Source organism: Cyprinus carpio, chromosome B18, assembly GCF_018340385.1.
Source record: "Cyprinus carpio isolate SPL01 chromosome B18, ASM1834038v1, whole genome shotgun sequence".
Lineage (NCBI taxonomy): Eukaryota > Metazoa > Chordata > Actinopteri > Cypriniformes > Cyprinidae > Cyprinus > Cyprinus carpio.
The window spans coordinates 13,968,854-13,983,658 of record NC_056614.1 but is presented as its reverse complement, the minus strand read 5'-3'; the positions used below and the strand labels follow the sequence as shown (position 1 = coordinate 13,983,658).

General features: G+C 36.6%; 1 protein-coding gene across 6 annotated transcripts in view; it reads left to right on the top strand.

Moving 5' to 3' along the window:
- Positions 1 to 237: 237 nt before the first annotated feature.
- Positions 238 to 14,805, top strand: part of LOC109056733 (pleckstrin homology domain-containing family A member 7-like) — a 94,135-nt gene continuing 79,567 nt past the window's right edge. For all 6 annotated transcript variants that reach the window (XM_042743933.1, XM_042743928.1, XM_042743932.1 and 3 more), the window contains exons 1-3: positions 238 to 393; positions 500 to 576; positions 695 to 752. In XM_042743933.1, coding sequence (XP_042599867.1) covers positions 311 to 393; positions 500 to 576; positions 695 to 752 — 218 coding nt within the window. In that variant the 5' untranslated portion in view covers positions 238 to 310. The remainder of the gene's footprint in view (positions 394 to 499; positions 577 to 694; positions 753 to 14,805) is intronic.

The window sequence follows — 14,805 nt, the reverse complement described above, 5'->3', positions numbered from 1 at the left end:
AACATGCATAGGGAATATTTAATTTAATGGAACACCAAGCACTACAATGCAATATACATCCAGACAAAATTGCCTAAATCTGTTTTGCCTAAAAAAATACATTATTATTATAAGATCTCAAGAGCGTGAGCAATGATTTTCCTTCCGTTGCAGGACGAGTTTGTATTGTAAGGAATTTATCTTTTTTTGTCGGCCAACCTTGCGCAAAGTTAGCCCTCCCCTTTAATCGCCTTTTGCCGGAGCGCTGATCGCTACAAAGAGAGGACAGCGAGGAGGGAATATGAGGTAGACAGGACTTTACACGGGAATAATGGCGGCGCCGCTCCGGCGGGACACCTTACCTGAGAACTACTCTTATGGGGTGTGCAGGGACGGCAGGGTCTTTTTCATAGAGTGAGGATATATGTTTACTATTGCATTAGAAAGAATTTCTTTCTCATACCGTTCGAGTGTTTCCCAGCCAATTGCATCGCTAACAGGTGGTTTGTTTCCCTGCCAGCGATGAGACGAGAAGCACTTCTTGGCTTCATCCCTGCACTGGTGAACCTGTCAACTCTGGACACATGATCCGATCCGGTAAGTGCATTTAGGCATTACCGTGTCAGTATTTAAGTGTTATTTCGTATTGCGTAGGCATTAAAGAATAATTGAACGCTAAAAGTTTCGCAAACGTGCTATTTTTCTTGCCTCCTAGATCTACCCACATGTTGGGAGGAAGGGTTTACGAAGGAAGGAGCGAGTTTCTTTATTGAGTAAGTGGATGTGTTTATAGTTATTACACGTTACTGTGGTGCTGTAGTGCGTCAGGTGGATGACAGGTCATAAGCGGGCTTAATATGGCTGTGCTAGTCATCTTTCTCCTGATCAGCAAAAAAAATGAATATTGAGAATTGTGCACGAGGGGCATTAAAGGTAAGCTACAGTACATGCACAGTTATTGTCTTTGAAGACTGGCATTCAAGTACAAAGTCTAGAGAACAGAACAGGTGTACACGCCCCTTTCAATTTACAGTTGATGTCTCATGTTGGCAGAGTCTCAAAACCGAGCTACTGTACCATAATTCCCCGAAATGCTGTTTATAGATAAAGCTGGATGCTTTATGCACACACATTTAGTTCAAAATACTCGTTCCCTGTGAGCCATATACATAATATCTTAAGTTTAAGATTTTTGTTATACTGTACATACATTATGAATATGTAAGTTACATAGTTTTGACCTTCTGATACTGCAAGTCTGAAGGCATTTGCAGCAATGGTGCACACTAGCAAGAATTCTGCATGAGGATGAAGATTTCCTCACAAAGATTTCGCATCGGATTCAGTTTGGAAAGCTGCTTGGTTTGAAAGTGACTGTTTGTGAAATAATAATAATAAAAAAAATTCTATAGTGACTGGACCTTAAGAACCACTGATCTAGTGTATATCAACAGATCTATTTAACTGCAACAAACATACACCTGTGTGGATTCCTCTTGAAAGGACATGATTCCCCTCCACATTGTTCAACACAGTTTTCAAATGCCTCTCATAGAGGGTAAGATAGTTTCTTCAGTATTTCTGCTATAATTATGTATTAGTTATTGCATTTTAATTGCATTAATTTATATTTAATGCTAAAGTTTAATAAGTTTAATTAGAAGTAATATACATTTTTATTAATAATAATATATACATTTTAATCATTTAAGTCATCCTGCAGCCTTCTTGGAAGTTTGCTGAGGCCCTCTAGTCCAGTCCTCTGATTGAGAACCTCTGCTAGACTGACTTTTCCAAAGCAGTGCATCTGGAATATAGTCACTTTTTTTTGGTTTGCCTTGTTCTACTCCAAGATGTTTGCGTTGGTATCATCTCCAAGTTTAATCTGTATGAGGTGTGTGTGTTTAATCTCATATCTGGCTATATGCCTATGTATTTGCTGACAAATTCAAAATGCATCACATGACATTCACGCGCCAGTCTGTTTGAGGTTTGATTGAAGACAAACAGGATGTAGTTGTGACTTCCTGCTGTAAGCTGACCTGACTGAATCTGTATAGTGTGAAATGAAGTGTGATTAGGGGAACAAAAAGCTTAATGAAACTAAGAGATACAGGGATTTGGAGAATTTGGAATCCGTTTTGCAGGAGCTTTTTTTACTTCGCACATAAAGCATGGCCAGACTTTATGATCAAAGCAGAATAGCGGGCAAAAATCGAAGGTCAATGATAGGGACCACTGATAACTAAGAAGGATTGTGTCCAAACAATACAGAATTTCTACAGAAAAGCTCAGTATTCACCTTGAAGCTTGCATAAAACTTCACAAAGCCAATATCCATGAAGGAGCTGCAATTGAAAAATATGGTGTCGTGATCATAAAACCTCCACAGTTGGAGCACCAAGATAAACTTCATCTGCCCTGGCCAATACCTGACTTGAATTATGAATATTATCAAACCACTGTGAGCAGTTTTAAAGAGAAGAGCGAAAAGCCAGTTCTCTCCTTGAATGTCTCTGAAGGAACTGGAAGGGTTTCTTATAGACAACATTCAGAAGTTGTATGAATCTATTCTAAGAAGGTTGGAAATGTATTAAAGGCAAATGGTGAGACATTTGAAAGCATTTGGTATGATTAAATTATTATGAGTTTCAGGGCAGTAACTCACACAGAATAATATCTGCTAGTGCAGCAGCCTGAGCCCAGCTTTCAAGCAAGGACTAGAATCTGTTGTGGCAGTATTTCTTCATCCTTTTATACATTTTTGAACCTCTCATGGCCCCAACAGGAAATTAATCGAACAAACAGGTTCATGGCAGAGAATTGAGACGTTGTGATCATATTTTCAAAAGTTATGACTAGTTATGCAGGCCACCAATGACATTCAGGCATCCAGAAATAGGAGTGCCCGATCATGCAGCAAAAAAACCCTGTGCAATACAGAGGAAATAAACTTGTGATCCTGTGGATCAAGTAAATAATTAACTTAACTACAAGTTGCTGAAAGTGAGCTGTAATATTTTAGAGGGAATGTTGTCTTTACTCAGGGTTTGAGTGCTGATTATTGCTGTCCTGGCCTTTCCATTCCCTCCTCTAGGGAAGTAGAGGCTGAAGAATGATGACCAGTGATTGTTGGAGGTGGATATGATGGAGGTTCCGACGTAATACCAATTAGCTTATAGTAGGAGTGTGTGGCGGAGAGATGGGCTGTGAAAATGCTGGCAGCACTTGATGAAGCACATCTGACGGTTATTGTACCTTGTCACTGCTGCCATAAATCCAGTGTTGTAGATTTCTTTGGGGGAATAGGAGTCCAAAATGTGTGTAAAGGTCTAGTTACAATGTGATATATAAGAATATGGGGTTAATGTTTTTGAAAGAATTTTCTTATGCTCACCAAAGCTGCATTTATTTAATCGAAACATCTAGTAAAAACAGTAATACTGTGTAATAATACTACCATTTAAAAACCACTTAAACCATGGCAAGAATCATCAAATCAGCTTGTCTTTGTAAAGCACATTCATGTGATATGACCTGAAAATACACTTTTATAATATCAATCAATTAAGCATTTTCAAATAAATAAATAAATGAATATTACTGACCCTAAACTTTAGTGTACTTTCTCTCCCTGCATCTGCCATCATAATGCAGTCTGATACAGTGCATTATGAGATTGTATTCAGTTAAAAAAAACACCTTCTTTCTACTACATGAACCTTTGCAGTGAAACTGCTTACTTCATATTATATTGATTTTTTTCAACTTGGTGTTGGTTTACGCTGATCTGTTTTATTAGGTAGTATGTAAAACAAGTTTTTTTTTCTTCGTTTTTTTTCTGATGATCATTATCTGTTTTCTTTTCTCCATGCAAAAATGATTAGGATTGGCCCTCATTGTTTTATCAGTCGGGTGAGATGCAATAAAGCAATAATTGATTAAAGCCAACTGTCTTGCATCAGACAACATTTTCACTTTTAGTTTGGACAGATCAGTTACTGATAAGGTTACTGTAATTTTGTCCAAAATCTACACATTTCATGACCAACCATAGTTCATTTTAGGGGCGGGAAATGGAGCGCAGTTTTGCAAACAAGTGCAGATGTGCTAAAGGAACTATTTGCTACTAGGTTTCTCAAACAAAGCTCTTAAAAATCTTCAATGCTATGAACCTTGCAAATTTCCACAGAAGCACTTATTGTAGTCTTTTGGTAAACACTCGCTGATAGTGATGCCCATCCCAGGGCCAACAGGTTCTCATTTGGACTGTAGTTACCCTAACAGTCAGCAGGGGGTGTGTATGGGAATCTGACTGTAGAAGAACACAATGTATTCTCAATGAGTCACGTTTTGGGTTTTTGGTCTCGATAATGGTAATGTTATGGATATTAAAGACCTTTTCAGTTGTATAAATGTATAAGAGTATCCCATGAGTGTAGTACATGCTTTCCACAAATACACGGTTTATTTAAATTTATTGTGTTTGAATTCAAGCTCCATAGCAACTAAATGATTAATCATGCACAGCCTTTAGGATATGAAACAAGGATGTTTTTCTGGCCTAAAGGGGGCGTGAGCCAAGTTTTAGTGTGGTTCATATTAATGAATCTCTCTTATGATAAAGATGAGTGAGCTTTCCTGAGCTATTACATATTAATGTGCCTCCAAAGTGGGAGAAATCCTGAGACAACATTGTCCCTTTGTAACTTGATTCCGGATCCTGTCTCTAACTGTTACACTGGACTTACATCTCCATAGGGCGTGTGAGATAAAAAATAACTCTGAAGATTAACCAATTCGTTATGGAGTTGTTTTGTATTCTGAGTATCCCACTGAGTGTAGTACTTTCCACAAATACATGGTTTATTTAATTTAAAATTTATTGTGTTTGAATTCAAGCTCCATAGCAACTAAATGATTAATCATGCACAGCCTTTAGGATATGAAACAAGGATGTTTTTCTGGCCTAAAGGGGGCGTGAGCCAAGCAGCTTTTAGTGTGGTTCATATTAATGAATCTCTTTATGATAAAGATGAGTGAGCTTTCCTGAGCTATTACATATTAATGTGCCTCCAGGCTGTGAGAGTGGGAGAAATCCACTGAGCACATTGTCTTTGTAACTTGATTCTCGGATCCTGTCTCTACTGTTACACTTGACTTACATCTCCAACACCTAGGGAGTGTGAGAGTTACGGCTGGTTTTTATTATTCTGAGTTAGAGTTTAATTCTATGTGGACATAGTGTTTAAAAAAAAAAAAAGTTGCTGAAAAAGTTTTGTGACCTTAATGAAGTGAATTTTTAGATTGCAAGCAGTGAAATGATGGTAATAAGTATGAAGAACATGTTCATTATTCAACATACTGTACTCAGTGGTTTTGAGACAATTAGACATTATTATATTTTAATTTATTTATATATTCAGTTTATTTCCACCAAGTTTTTCACTAAGCAAATAGTTGATAAATTGCAGCTTTTGTTGTGTTAGATCACTGAGGCCATAGAGACAGAAATACTGAGGATGAATGCAAGTAAATACATGTTCTTTGGTAAATATAAGTTTTCTCAGTAGGCAAGAACACATTACATTTATCAAAAGTGACAGTAAAGTCATTTTTACTAAAGATTTCGGTTCCAACTTATAATAGGTGGCCATAACTACTGCGTCATCAAAAATATGTACAATCAGGGCCGGTTCTAGCCCTTTGGTTGCCCTAGGCGAGATTGAGTTTTGCCCCAACACCCCCCCCCCCACCCCAAAGTCACTGAACTTTTAAATTGTGGTTGAATAAACGGTATTCAAGGGTCTTACTCAAGGGCGTAGATTTTGAACGTTGTATGCTGTCTGTTATTTTTTTTTTCAATTTTTTATTTCTATTTTTTTGTGTATTGTTATTGGATAATGTATTTCTTCCTATCTATCTATCTATCTATCTATCTATCTATCTATCTATCTATCTATCTATCTATCTACATGCTTTAACTGATTACAAATTCAACATATACAAATATTAAATATACAACACATATACATTTATTTTAAGATTTTTACATTCCACCTTAATGCATTTTAATTTTTTTTAAAGGGAAACACATCGGCTCTTGAACAACTGTCTATTCTGTTTCCTGTTTTATTTTAAAAAAATAAAATAAATTATTTAATAAAAATAATTAAAAATAAAAATAATTATTGTTAATTTTGGGGGGGGTTGTAACTGATGGATTTGAATATTGGGGGGTTACCTCCCCCCATCCCCCCCATAAACTATGCCCCTGCTTCAGGCTGAGTATCCCTGGTCTCAGTGGTCTGTGTTTCACTGGTGCCCTGCTTCATTTTCTTCATCAACTGCGCACTTGCCTAATGTAACGGTAACGTAACGGCGACCCAAGAGGGTGCCCGCGCCCTCAACACAACTTTCACACTAGGCAACAACATATTTCACATATAACAAACTCAGACACTAAGTACAATGTACTTATTGTGTTCATATTGTATTGCAAAACACTTTTTGCTGCTATTGAGGTGGGATACGGGTAATGTTTGGGACAGGTTTGGTGATATGGGTAGGTTTAAGGGTGGGTTAAGGTTTATGGGATGGATCAACGGTGTAATTCTAAATGCAGAAATTAATTACAGATGTAATTACATGCAGGAATTTTTAAAATATAAGTACAATGTAAAAACATGTATGTACACAATAAGTGTAAATGCATAGTATTTAAGGCCACCTGATGTAAAGTGGGACCAAGATTTAACTTTCAAAATAAAATCTGTTCTTTTGAACTTCTTTTTTTTTAAAGAATCCTTAAATATGTATCATGGTTTTCGCTTAAATATTAAGCAGCACACCATTCTCAAACATACTTGATTACATATTGATGATGTTCATGCATTCATTTATGATTATAACATAATTATTTATATTCATTACATATTTGACAAGTAGATATTAGTTACAATTGATTAGGGTCATGATTTATTTTAAGGTCCAATTCTTGCTATTAACAAACCATTAACTATGACTTTTGCCTCAATAAACCCTTTGCTGCTTATTAATAGTTTGTAAGGTAGTTGTTAAGTTTAGGTAATGGGTAGAATTAGGGATGCAGAATGTGATCATGCAGATTATGTGCTTTGTAAGTACTAATAAACAGCCAATATGCTAGTAATATGCATGCTATAAGCAACTAGTTAATAGTAAGAATTGTAAGATTGCCCCTGATTGCAATGTCTGATTCCATTGTAATTTATTTGCTGCTATCATAGCTGTGCAAGGCAGGTCAATTAAGTGACCCACAAAAATATTTTTTTCATCTTTTCAACCTTGTCCCATATCTGATGCTGGTAGAGGGCACTCCACCTCCATCTAGCAGGTCACCTTCTCTGGATTATCCGGCTCACAAACTGCACCACAGGATGCTGCTCTCTTTTACCTGAGTCTCAATCTTCCAGACCACAGATGGTGATTTCTGAATTGAAAACCTTCACAAAATGCTCTCTTTTGGCAGTGCATTATGACAGACAGTGAGAGAAAAAATCTAAATCAAACAATTCCTTTTGATCTCTTTTCAAGGTCAGAGTAAATGTGATATATATAACTTGTTAGGCACTGGAGTTTGATGTTTGCCCTCACAGCATGCATGCATTCATATGGAGCAGTGTTCTCTGTCATATCTGCTTGTGATGGATATCAGTGGCTGTGGGCTGTGCGGTGGGTTCTGCAGGACAGAGCACTAGCCGGAGGTGGCAGGACAAAGGAGAATTTGAGAGGCAGATGAGGCTATTGCTAAATGCATGCTTTGTGAAGATAGGAGGCGTTGGCTTCCTGAACCCCAAGTGCCCTCACTGCAAACATTAGCATTGACATCTTAGTGCAGCTTCAGATCGCATGTCCTGTCCTGGCAGACTTAGACAGGCAGAGACAGGAGATAGCACGGACAGAGACGGGGTCGGGAATGGGGAACTGCTGTGGTTGTGAAGGGGACTCAGGTCACGAGACGGTGCTGGTCAGACAGAAGTTTGCATGGCCGAAGACGGACAGGGTCATCTTGGGAATAGATAGGTACTTGTTTGCAACAATGTTCTGATCTGTTTAGGAGATGAGGTGCAGCTTGGCACTGTGTATCATGTAAAGCTATAGTATTGAATTCTGTGTGTACAAAAAATTGAAAAGTGTCTTAGCTAGTGAAGTGAACCATTTGCTGGAGCCTGCTGATTCTGTTTACAGGAGGCAAACAGGATTGGACAACGTCCAATAAATGTTATTAAGAGAGATGACTGGTCACAGATGCACACAGATAAGTGTATATTGATAGATGTCTTGTTTTGTTTGGATGTTACAACTGAATACCATTGTTGAATGCAATGTTATTTGAGAAAAATCAGCATGCAAAAGTTAGATTGTAAAATGGTTCTTACAGTTCTAAAAATAATGTAAAAAATTTGAATAACTAAAAAATCAGAAAAAATGTAAAGAATAAAAAAATAAAAAATGCAATGTATAGTATAATAATTCCAGTAAAGAAAATGCAACCAATAGAATAAATATATAAATAATATAAAAAATATAAAAATAATAAAGAACAGTAATACACAGATACAAATTAAGTACACAAAAACTTAGCTTTTAAGAAGTTCAGTATCTAACGAGAAAGAATTCAAGTAAACATTTAAAAATCCTGCCTGTTTGTATACACTTAAGACAAACTGCCTGTGCTTACATTAATAACTCAACAAAACAGCATTTTGAACAAGTTTGAATTTGAGTGTTCACCTGCACAGACACATCACTGCAAAGTGCAAACCAATCCATATGTGAAAGGAACTGTTTGGTGTACCACATTACAAAAGTAACACAGTTACAATAATACATTACTTGTTGCTGTAAAATAATAATATAATGCATTGCTATTAACTTTTTGGTAATAATTTACCTGCTACAATCTCAATAATGCATGTTACAACAAGGCATTTCAACCTGAAATTGTGTGGTGTTACGTTATTTTTTTTTTTTTTAGAATTTAAAACACTGCAAGACATTCCAGCACCAGATAAAAAAAATTGCGGATAAAATAGTATGTCTATGATCAAGATGACTGCAGAGACAGATTCCATTTTTTTTCGAGATGGACATACGGCCAATATTTTTAAAAGGAGCGTAATAAGTACAATCTATGTGTGACACAGAGAGAACTCTCTACATCAAGAAGTAGCTTGAGTAACTTGAAGAAACCCCTGGATCGGTGTCATGCTAACACTAACACTAAGAGAGAGCTGCAGAAAGAATGCAGCGGACGAGAGCACAAGCAAGACAAAGCAACAGAAATTATGTTTCTCTTGGTCTGCCAAGCTGCTTGAACCCTGAGAAGTGAAGAGACTCTTGACTGAGAATGTTGTGGAAGATATGCAGCCTCTGTCAACAGTAGAATCTTCTGTTAGAAATCTGTACATAGTTTCTAGAACGTCAAGTAATATGAGGCCAAAGCTCTTCCTAATTTTGTTGTCCTGTTTGCAAATCTCAAATAACCTTATCTGACTTTTTTTTTTTAAGATAAAATGCAACGCAGCATTAATGCTCTGTTTTTTTTTTTTTTTTTTGTTTACTGATTATCCTCAAGCCCTTGTTTTCATTCGAGATACTAATTTAAGTCGTTAATAAGGAAAGAATGAGGCTTGTGGATCTTGGTGTTTGCATTGATGTAACACTGCAGAATTCCAGTGGAAATCTGTCATGTTTAGTAACTGTTTTTATTGGATTGTGTTTATATTTACTTTGAGAAAGCAGGGTTGTGTAAAGCATAGAAATGGGATGTATTATCTGTGCATGTACAGGGAGGTTTTGTATGAAGACCAAACTACAGGAAGAATATCCAACCTAAAATGGGGTCTGTTCTTTCTGCATTTTGAATTATTCATAATGATTTCTGTTTGAAGTCTCTTTGATAGCACCCAGGCTATTTCATTGTTTCTGAATCATTAAATCCTGCCTTGGTGGGTAGCACTGTTGTACTGATCCAAATGATAGGGCAAAGTATTGAAACTTTAAAAACATCAGCAGCAGCAGCAGGAAAAAAGCAGGTGCTGTCAGAGGTTTGCGGTATCCATATTTTCTATTAGTTGCAATGTCAAAGTCAGGGTCACTTGACAACCAAATGATCTTCCTTCGAAATTAACATTCGGGTCTGTCTAGTAAATGTTAATGTTACATATTTGTAGACTCTTATAGGTTTTGTTTACAGACCTCTGTCAAGGTCCATTTATGGCATTTGTAAGAGATGTTATGAATTGTTATAGTGTGCAAAACTGTTCAGTTTAATTCAGTCAGTTTCCACCACTGACAAAGCTCTTTGAAACCATGAAAAGGTAAATTAAAGGGCTTTCAATGTTTATGTAATTGTAGCTGTGAAAACATCACTTAGCTTGTTCGCATAGATCATGGCCATAAATTAAAGTCACTTCCCAGGGCTCAATGCTGGGAATTTTTTCAACTCACCAAGTTGGGCCAGTGGTTACATTTTTTTTCTTGCCCTGGCAAAATCTAACCTTGTATTCTAAAAATAAACACCAAAATTTTAGATACAAGTAAAGTTTCACAATTCCCATTACCTCAGCACCTTCTCGGTAACACAGCAAAATCTACTAGCCTAACTAATGTAAAGTTATAAAAGATAAGTGAACAGTCAGTAATAAAATAAGAACAAATAAACAAATTCTAAGCAATATCACTAATAAATTCAACAGAATAAAGATAAAATCGAAAGCATTTTCAAGGTACAGTAGACCTAAAAGTGGCGTTCAGGTACAGAAATTCAATGATTCGGTGGTCTTTCCTGTATAAATTAAATATGAATCCTAAAGCTACAAAAGTTATTCAGTTAAAAGCATATAGTGATTTTTCTCTTTCATTTATTGTTTGATTAACATAAAGGACAGAGAGAGCAGCAGGTACTGTATATTAGGTTGTGGTCACTTTAAGACTTAATGCACAAATTCAGTATAATGATAAACATCTGGAGCCCATTTCAGAAAGAAGGTTAAGTGAAAACTCTAAGTAGGGTAACCCTAAAATGAGGGTAACTCTGGGTTTTCCTTTTCAAAATAGGAGGTTTGTCAAACCCAAGGTGGCAGGGTAAGTCAAGCCCGTTTCTGAAAGAGAGGTACTGTAACTTACTCTGTGAACCTAACCAGGGGTGCGTTTCCCAAAAGCATTATTAGCCAACTATGGTGGTTAGTTCCATTGAAATCTATATTAGCCCCCCCCCCCCCCCCCCAAACAAGACTAAAGTCCTATTCGGAAGGTAATTGTTTCTCAGTGGGACGTAAGTGATTTTCACCATTTACAGGGGATAGTCGGTGATTTAATTGCCGTCCGTATCCAGGATGTCTGTGTTTTTCTCTCACCACCCCTGTAAAAATCTGCGTCCGAATTACCTACTGTTTTTAAGAAACACCGAAGTCGTGTGGTAGTTTAATTGCCTTCCGAATCCACATCTCTGAGTTTACAAGAAGAAATCGATTCAAAATTCAGTGCTTAAACCCTTTTGGACCACTCCCGAACACCGTAAGGTAGGTTAACTGTTGTACTTTGGTGTAATTTGCATACATATTTATTTATTTAATACTTCTGGAAAGTATTTAAAAGAATAATACTTCATAATTACTTCAACAACAAAATATGCTTGGAATAATAAGAATAAATTTTACATAAGTATTATTAAATGCGTTTTATACAATAATAAGAATACACTTACAATTATGTGACTGGTCACGTGAGCAGCGCGTTCTCAGGTTCTTAGCATCACAGTACTCACTCCTCCTCTGTGAATATATCGCCATCCGAATCCACGAGTTTTATCACCGAGGTGATATGTAAATGTATTTTTACAGACATCCCCATAAGAAACAAATACCGTCCGAATCAGGCTTAAGATACATTTTTTAATGTAGAAAAGTGAGCTGTTGCCTTGGTGAATAATAATTTCGGAGCTCCATTGATCATGGCTTTTCGTAGTCGTAGCTAAACTCAGACTCAACCTAAGTGGAATGAACCAACTCATTTCAGATGTTCTGAAACCGAAAACTTGAGTTTCCCATCTCAGGTTAAGTCAACGCAGAGTTCAAGTTTGAACTCAGAGTTGGTTGAATCTCTTTATTGAAACGGGCCCCTCATTTTTTTTTCTCATCTGTTTACATCAGCTACCATTCCGTCAAGAACGTATTTCATGCTAGCCCTGGGCTATCGAGCAGTCCTTATTGTTGAGCCCTGCTTCTAATAAATTGATTTGAAAGGTTGTTTACTCTCTTTTGCTTGGGAATCAAATAGGAATCAGATGTCTGTTTTCTTTCCAAAGTGTGACCTGAAGAAATTTGGCCAGAAATCACACACTGAAAGAAAATCTTCCCCACAGACATCTTTCAAAGGGAGAGATTATCCCAATTTCAGCTTTTCAGTAAAGTCCATGCCCTGTGAAATGAGGATTTGTCCGGTCTGTGAAAACTTTTATTTAGTGCATCCATATTTAGCCTAAAATGGGACCTTTGATGTTTTGACTGGACCCTCCATTACATAGAAATGTCAAGTCTTTTATTTAACTAGGTCAGTGAGTGTTTGTTAAAGGAGGTAATGGAAGTTAATATAGCTTTAATGAAAGGAGATGATTGACTGGTTCATTGCCCATTTCCATGGCCATTGTGAAAAACTCAGTTCCGTGCACACACACACTGACTGATAATGGATTCTGAATGCACTGCAGAAAAAAATATTCATTCCAACAAGCTAGTCTTAGGTCATTCTGATACATACACAAATATGCAACACTGTGGCATAACGTAAGAATGCCATAGCTTGAGAAGTTTTCAAATAATGAAGACTTGAAGTTGCCTCTCATTTAATTCTGAAAAAGGAAATTCAATGTCTGTTACTTGTTGTAATACATTAACCAAGACCCGTTTAATTTAATTGCATTTCATCTCAGCTGTACGCTGATTCCAAATTGCTATTGGTAGTGATATTCCTGTCCAATAATAGCTCTCAGTGTTGTACCGTTCATGATTACTGGTTTTGGAATATTGTGGTTAAAACCTGCAGACTATGTTGTAGTAGTAGGATGTATTTATAGTAAGTTATGTGAGTCTGCTGAGATCTGGAATAAAATTCTGGTTCATAGATGCTACAGTAGAGCATAGATTAGAACAGCTGTTTACTATAATTTCTCAACATTCATAATAATAACAACAAATGTTTCTTGAAAATCAAATCAGCATATTATAAAGATTTCTGAAGGATCATGTGACACTGAAGACTAATGGCTACTGAAAATTCTGTTTTAAAATATATAAAACGTGTATTACTGACTCAAAACATTTTAACGTTAGTGTATGTTTGCAGCTTCCTGTGGTATTGTTTTTATTGTGAGTCAGGAGAAATTGTCACAATGTAACAGTAGCTGTCAAAGGTCCAAATACACAAATGTTTTTTTCTCTATCAGTAGTTTTGTATATTAGTCTCTGTTTTGAGAATTATTTTTAGCTGTGCATTTACTGAATGAGCACTGTGCTACTTCTGAACTGATTGCACTATATTTTATGTATAATCATTTTCTATTCTTTAAGGGTTAGTTCACCCCAAAATGAAAATGATGTTATTAATTACTCACCCTCATGTCGTTCCAAACCCGTAAATCCTTCGTTCATCTTTGGAACACAAATTAAGATATTTGAGATGAAATCGGAGAGCTATCTGACCCTCCATAGACAGCAATGCAACTGAAATGTTCCCAGGTCCAGAAATGTAGTAAATACATCGGTAAAACAGTCCATGTGACAACAGTGGCTCAACTTCAGTTTTGAGATGCTACAAGAATACTTTTTTTGTGCAAAGAAAACAAAAATAACATAATTTACTCAACCATTCTTCTCCCCCAAGTTACATCTTGTGCCATTTTGGAGAGTACCCAAGAACGTATTGGACGTAATCAGCGTTGTATACGTTTGTGGGGAAAGCTCACGCATGAACGTAATCTGCATTGTTTCCGCTTAGGGGAAAGCATGCGTATGCATTGTAATACTCTCTAAAAAGGCAGAAGACGTAACTCGGGGTAGTTACGAAGATGAATGAAGGTCTTACGGGTTTAATTAATGACAGAATCTTCATTTTGGGGTGAACTAACCATTTAACTGTTTCAAATCATTTTAAAAGTTTTTAAAGTCCTTGTTTTTATTGTTGTGATTATTTTTTTAATTTTTATTTTACTTTCTTTTATGTAAAGCACTTTGAATTACCATTGTGTATGAAATGTGGTATATAAATAAACTTGCCTTGCCATTAGTAATCTCCTGCAAGTCTGAACTCGTTCAGTGTACCAGAATAGTCTACACAAGGTCATAACTCTGTGAGCTTGGGTTTCTGTGTCACACAGAGAAATAGGATGGTGGTAAGATTTATAGGGCAAATCCTTACACATCAGGGAAGATGTCCCCTTGACTTTGATGACTGTATGTGCTGCAGACTGCTGTGTGCTGCCGATAAGCTGTATGTACGTCACTAATCACACACTTCCCTTTAGCAGATAACTTTGACCAGACCACACATTCAAATCTCATGACCGTGAAAATCTCACGTCTGTGATTAACATGAGCACAGCTTTACAGAGAATCTGTGACAATGGTGCAGTTTCAGTTACGATTATTTTGGGATATTATATAATGCCTCATAATATATTGAATCATGAGGCACTGCATACTTGCTGTACCACAGTGTAGTTTGCTGATATTCAGCTCTGGTCAGTAGTGATCGAGGAGCCAGCTTAACCTCTGTGTCTTATTT